Source organism: Neomonachus schauinslandi, chromosome X, assembly GCF_002201575.2.
Source record: "Neomonachus schauinslandi chromosome X, ASM220157v2, whole genome shotgun sequence".
Classification (NCBI taxonomy): Eukaryota; Metazoa; Chordata; class Mammalia; order Carnivora; family Phocidae; genus Neomonachus; species Neomonachus schauinslandi.
This window is the reverse complement of record NC_058419.1, coordinates 119,625,887-119,631,886: the sequence shown is the minus strand read 5'-3', so window position 1 is coordinate 119,631,886 and position 6,000 is coordinate 119,625,887. Positions and strand designations below refer to the sequence as shown.

The 6,000-nt window shown below is 50.8% G+C and overlaps 1 protein-coding gene across 1 annotated transcript in view; it reads left to right on the top strand.

Annotated features, from left to right (window-relative positions):
* Positions 1-6,000, top strand: part of WWC3 (WWC family member 3) — a 69,552-nt gene that overhangs the window by 59,433 nt on the left and 4,119 nt on the right. The window contains exons 17-20 of the mRNA XM_044911635.1: positions 353-517; positions 2,970-3,062; positions 5,106-5,333; positions 5,787-5,914. Of these exons, the coding sequence (XP_044767570.1) occupies positions 353-517; positions 2,970-3,062; positions 5,106-5,333; positions 5,787-5,914 (614 nt within the window). The remainder of the gene's footprint in view (positions 1-352; positions 518-2,969; positions 3,063-5,105; positions 5,334-5,786; positions 5,915-6,000) is intronic.

The following is a 6,000-nucleotide window of genomic DNA, read 5'->3' as shown; positions in this document are numbered from 1 at the left end:
AAAAAAAAAAAAAAAAATCTTAAAAAAAAAAAAAAAAAAAAAAACAAGCTTCATCATAAACCTGGAGCCAGTAGGATTTGGTCTCAGACTACATACAGTGTGTACGAAAGAGAGCAGAGTCCAGGATGGCACGAAGATTTTTTTTTTTTTTTTTTGGCACGAACAATTGGAGAGTAGAGATGATTCTTGTAGGGGGAGATGCGTGTGTAGCGGGGAGGAATATCAAAAATCGTTTTGGACATCAGCGTGAAATGCCAGTTAGAACTGTGAGTGGAAAAGACCAGGGAGGTTCATGTGAAGCTTACTGCTCATGTTCTAGAAAAAGTCATGGTAATAATGAACTACTCTCTAGGTCGATAAAGAAACCAACACAGAAGATGTCTTCCCAGAAGAAGTAGCGAGTCTTCCGAAGGAGAGGCCCAGCCGCAGGGCTCGCGGGTCGCCTTTCGTTCGGAGTAGCACAATTGTGCGTTCGCAGACCTTCTCCCCTGGGGCACGAAGCCAGTACGTTTGCAGAGTAAGTTGAAATTCCTTTGCCTCTTGACTGGAACGTTTTCTTTTTTCTTTTCTTTTTTTTTTCCCCTTGGTCATGTTTTATTTTTACTGTTCAGGCTGAAAGACCTGTGTGTTCCCCCAAGTGCCGCACGGGGGGCTATGCGATCAGTATGGTGGCCCATCTACCCCTCGCCCATGCGTATCTCACTCTGGATTTCTTCAAGATTCTGATACATTTCTCCCCGGATTTTCAGTTTGTATGTGTACCAACTCATGTTCGGGAAGCAGGGCGAATAGGAGTAACAGGCTGGAACAGGGAATATCCTGAATTGGGTGGAGATTGTTAAGTCAGGCCACTGAGTGGTCCGAAGTCCTGAAGTGCAGCTTAGCTGGGTCCCAGGGTGGACGGCAGCCTTGAAGACTCGGGGCACTGAGACAGGGTTCTGACTCCCCAGCCGTAAATTCTCCCCCCAAGGTGATGGCAGGAGACATCGCGTGGTTCTCAGCCTGGGCTGTACCGTGCAGTGAAGTCGTGGAGGCGGGCGCTTCACAGAATGCTGGTGCCTGGGTTCCACCCCCAAGGTTCCCTGCGGGTCAGGGTGGGGCCTGGACATCAGAGCTTGGGGAAGAGCCCTGATAATTCTGATGCTGAGAACCCTGCTGCGGTCCTTAAAGATAGGACGGAGGTTGGAGGTTGGCCGGCAGTGGTGGGTGACAGTGACAGGACGGATTAGGAAAGAGAAGGCAATTGGAAGGGTAAATGGTCACGACACAGTGGCCTGATGGGGCTGTTTGGATCGAGGAGAGCTCTGACCCTTCCCGCCCCCGGACTGGACTCGTTGAAGTAAAGCCCCTTCCCTTGACGGGGACTGCCAAGGAGCTGGCTCTGGTTGGGCAAAACCAAAGTTCAGTCATACGAGAGAAACGGGCTCAGACGTGTGCTAGAGACACCGGGAGTATGGTTCAGGGGTCCCCTGGCCCGTGCTCAGGGTCAGGAACTTGCTGGGACCCACAGAACTCGGCAAAGCCGTTAGATTCACTGTTGTGGTTTATTACGGTGAAAGGATGTAGACCAAGGTCAGCAGAGAGAGGAGGCACGTCAGGCAGCACTCAGGAGGGACCTGCCGCAGGCCTCCGGGTCTCTTCCAGCGGGATTGTGCGGATGGTCTGGTCACCTGTCACTGCTGGGAGAGGCCGCACGCATGGAGTATTGCCAACCGGGGGTTTTGTGGAAGGTTGGTCACACAGGCAGAGCTGACTGCCTGCATGCCTGACCTTCGTCTCTAGAGGTCAAGCTGATGGCCTAAGGCCCCCGCTATAAGTCACATTGTTAGCAGAGACTGTGTGGCCTGGCTCGAGGTCCCCAGGTAAACAGAGACACTCAGGCAGGACATCCCAGGGGGTAACGGGTCACTTCCCAGGAGCTGGGCAAGGACCAAACCTTTCTTGGAGCAAGGTTAATCCTTTACCCCATGGCGGGAGTGGGGGGCCCCAAGCTGCCCCTGGGCCATTTGCCAGACCTGCTGTGCGTCTCCCCACAGAAGCCAGGTGTCCCGTCGTGGCTGCCCTGGGTCCCACGGCATCCGGCTCGGGCACCCCCGCCCCATGAGGCTGCAGCCCCGTGGGGGCTCGTGCTTAACCAGACACCTACCTGGAGGCGCTAGACCCAGGGCTGCCCTCAGGTCCCTTCCCCACTGTGGGCTGTTGCCGACCCACCACCGAGTGGGCTCGGGTCCGCTGGGTGAGAAGGGCGGTGCGGGGAAGGAGGAAGTCCTCTACCTCCCCAGAGGAAGGTGTCCGGCTCCTGTGCGGGTTCTGTGCCCTGCGTAAGAGCATGCATGTCCGGGGGATGCTGGGAGAGGCTTCTTCGTTCTTACCTGTCGGTCACGCTGGAGTGCGGGCGCGTATACGCCACTGTGCCCTGGCCTTTCCGGAGTATTTGGGGTTAGTTGGCGTGGAAAAGAAGGCCACGAAGGCAAGGACTTTGCCTTTCCCACAGATACGCATTGATCCAGAAGCAAGAAGCCACTGCCGAAGGTCTTGGCTCCCATAAAGAAGGTGTTACTTCTTTGTCTTTTTAGACGCAGACCTTTTCCCTCGACTGGCAGAGTGGGTGTCAGTGCCGCTGGCTTGTCCTCCTACCAGGAGCGGGGTCTCTTTTTGGAAAGTCATTGTTCCCCAGCTCTTGGCAAAGCCAGGAACAGAGCGAATGAGGAGGACGTGTAACGTGAAGGGCGGTGGGGGGTCGGTTTGCTTATTTGGTCTGTTCTGGGTTGTCTTTAGTTTTACTTGGTGCTTGGCGTGGGGGACGTTGCGTCCTCACTGAGACCAGAAGGCTTGGTAGACGTGCCAGCTGTCGTCCGTGCATTCGGGTCCCCGTGAGGAGAAGTGAAGTCACGCAGTTCAGCTACACAGAGAGAATGAAGATTGCACTTCTGAGAAAGTGTTTCTGAACATCATTCTTTTTGGCACAGCTTTATCGTAGTGACAGCGACAGTTCGACGCTGCCCCGGAAGTCCCCGTTTGTCCGAAACACCCTGGAAAGACGGACCCTCCGCTATAAGCAGGTGCGTGCCACGTAAACTAATACGGAGCCTGGACTTAGCCTGGGAGCTATTTTTACAGAACTTAGAAGGTAGTATTTTAGGTAACATTAATTTAAAGGTAATATGTTTGCTTTTTAAAAAGGTATTTATTTCCTTATCGAGGTATAATTCTTAGAAGCGTAATGTCAAAATGTTACCACTCTTAATTTCCTAGGATAACATCATGATCTGAGATAATTCATGATCTTTACCTTTTTAAATATAATAAATTAACAAAGAGCCAACCAACCTATACAGAAGACTCTCTTTTGACGAGGGAGTATGTATAGTTGAGAAATTGGTGCTTTTCAGCATAGAGCAGTCTTCTGCAAAGGCCTGTCCTGCTGCTTGCATTTACTTTACCCAGCGAGTGTTTCCTCCACACGGCGTCAGTTTACAGAGTTTTGCTGCTTTCTGTTTGTAAGCGAGTAGTTCCTTGTCTTTTTCAGGCTAAGATTCTTTTAAAGAGATAGTAGTAGATCCAACTGTCTGTGTGGTGCCTGTGTTTAGAGCGCTGTTGACACCTCGGACTGGGTCACTGTTGTGGGGACTGCCCTGCGCGCGTCCCTCCCCCCAACCTTGTGACGGCCAAACGTGTCTCCAGACACTGCCCAGCGCCCCCTGGAGGGCCAAGTCATCCCTGGTTGAGAACCGCCGAGCTCTGCTATGAATTGAGCAGTGCTTTTAAGTGAACTTGTACTTCTTAAATCATACCATATCTTTGCATTCCAGTTCCATATGTGGGCAGAATAGTGTCATGTGCGTGTAAAAAGCCTACAGTTATCCAGCCCACTGAGCAACGCTGGTGTGTGTTACAGTAACTGCCTTTCCTGAGGTCGTTTCCCTTTGGATGGGAAATAACTGTTCTCAGCGCCACACAAAAAAGTCTTCTCTCATCTTAGTTTTCTTACACATGGCAGGTTTGCTTACTTGAGGCTCATATGGGGAGGAAAGGTTTTGACAGCTTGTGTGTGTGAATGTATAATCTTAAACAAAAAGCACTCAGATGGTTTGTGACATGCTTTTCCCCCTTTATACCATGGATCATTTAAGATTTTCCAGTATATTTTTTCTACTTTTTACAGTGGCTGTATTTTATGCTGACCTTATAATTCACTTAATCCGTTTTCTCTTGTTATATATTTAGGTTTTCTCTGTCCTGAACTTGAATTGCATCACTTTTGCATGTCATGAGTTGTGCCTTTCAAAGGCAAGTCAAAATGAAATTTCAGAACCAAAGAAAATGCGTGGCTTGATGTGTATTGTCAAGTAGAACTTCAGAAAGATTGTACCCATTCTTTATTTACTTACTTGTAAGATTATACCCGTTTTTGACCCCACCAGCTCCATATGGGATGGTCTCTTTCTCCACACTTTTGCAAACGCACGGGTCACCATTAAAGCAGACCATTAGCGTCACTAACTTGATATTGAACTGGAGACTTAATCTCGCCCAAATCTGTTTGACACCGGCCACACATAGAGAGACAACCATCCCCATACTCATACATACTTTTCAACTTTTTACAATGGTCACATTTTATGCTGACTTTATTGCCTGTTAATTACCTGTTAGATATAATGGGTTTTTTTTCATATTGTAAAATAGGTGAATCACCTTTGCATACAAACTATCTTTCTAGATATTAGTGCAAAATGAAATTTTAGAATCAAACACAATGGAAATTTTTAGACATTTAATGTATAGTCAGTAACACTTAACATCATCCCCATTTTTAATTCTGCCAGTCTCAGATACAGATCTGTCTCTGCAAATGCATAGGTCATCATTAAAGCACATCATTTCCATTACTAATTTGATATTGAACTAGAGACTTAAAATAATCTAGCCCAAATCCTCCGTTTGTTTGACACTGGTCATGCATAGGGAAACACCTGTCCAGTAGCTGCGCTTCACCCGTCCCCATTCATTGTGGAAGGACCTCGCAGACGGCCGAGCTCGCTGGTCGCGCGGCGCCCCGGTGCCGGCCCAGCGTGTGTGCTCACAGCTGCGGTCTCCCGCAGCCCTGCAGGTCCTCCCTGGCCGAGCTCATGGCCCGCACCTCCCTGGACCTGGAGCTGGATCTCCAGGCCTCCCGAACGCGGCAGAGGCAGCTGAACGAGGAGATCTGCACCCTGCGTGAACTGAGGCAGCGGTTAGAAGACGCGCAGCTCGGGGGCCAGACGGACCTCCCCCACTGGGTGCTGCGGGACGAGCGATTCCGGAGCCTGCTGAAGGAAGCAGAGAGGCAGGTGAGAGGCCGGGGCCCTGCCTGGAGAGACCTGCCACGGAGTCCCTCTGGCGTCCTGGGCCCGCCTGGTCATGATGATGGAGCTGTGCTGTAAACACTCCGAGTGCTCGTCTGAAGGAGCTGGGTTTCTCCCTCCCCACGTGGGCCAGGCAGCTGGTGTTCCCAGTGGCAACGACAGCTGCCTCGGGTGGGGGGCTGCTGGAAGGAAGGCTCCCCAGACCCCCCTTCTGGCATGGCCACCCTCTGCTTTGTAGTGGAATGTTCTGGGTCCGGTGTCTGCCAAGCATGACCCCAGGGACCCCAGTAGCTCCTGTGAAGATTCCCTGTAGCAGGCGTGTGTGTGGATGGGGCAGGCCTTTCTCCCCTCGGGAGCCCAGGGCTGGGAGTAGCTTTGTTCCTTCTTCCTTAAAACTAGAAGTAAAAATGTCTTGTTCATCCAATGGTGCCGTTCCAGACAAGACAGACCAAACTTGACTTCCATCAAGAACAGGCAGCTGAGAAGATGCTGAAGAAGGCCTCCAAAGGGGTCTGCCAACTGCGTGGGCAGAAGCGCAGAGAGCCCATCCAGGTGCAGACCTTCAGGTAGGGAAGGCCGCAGGCCCCACTTGCTTGCTTTCCTTTTACTGTCATACCTTTGCCGTCATAAAAAGTAAGTATTTTTAAAAAAC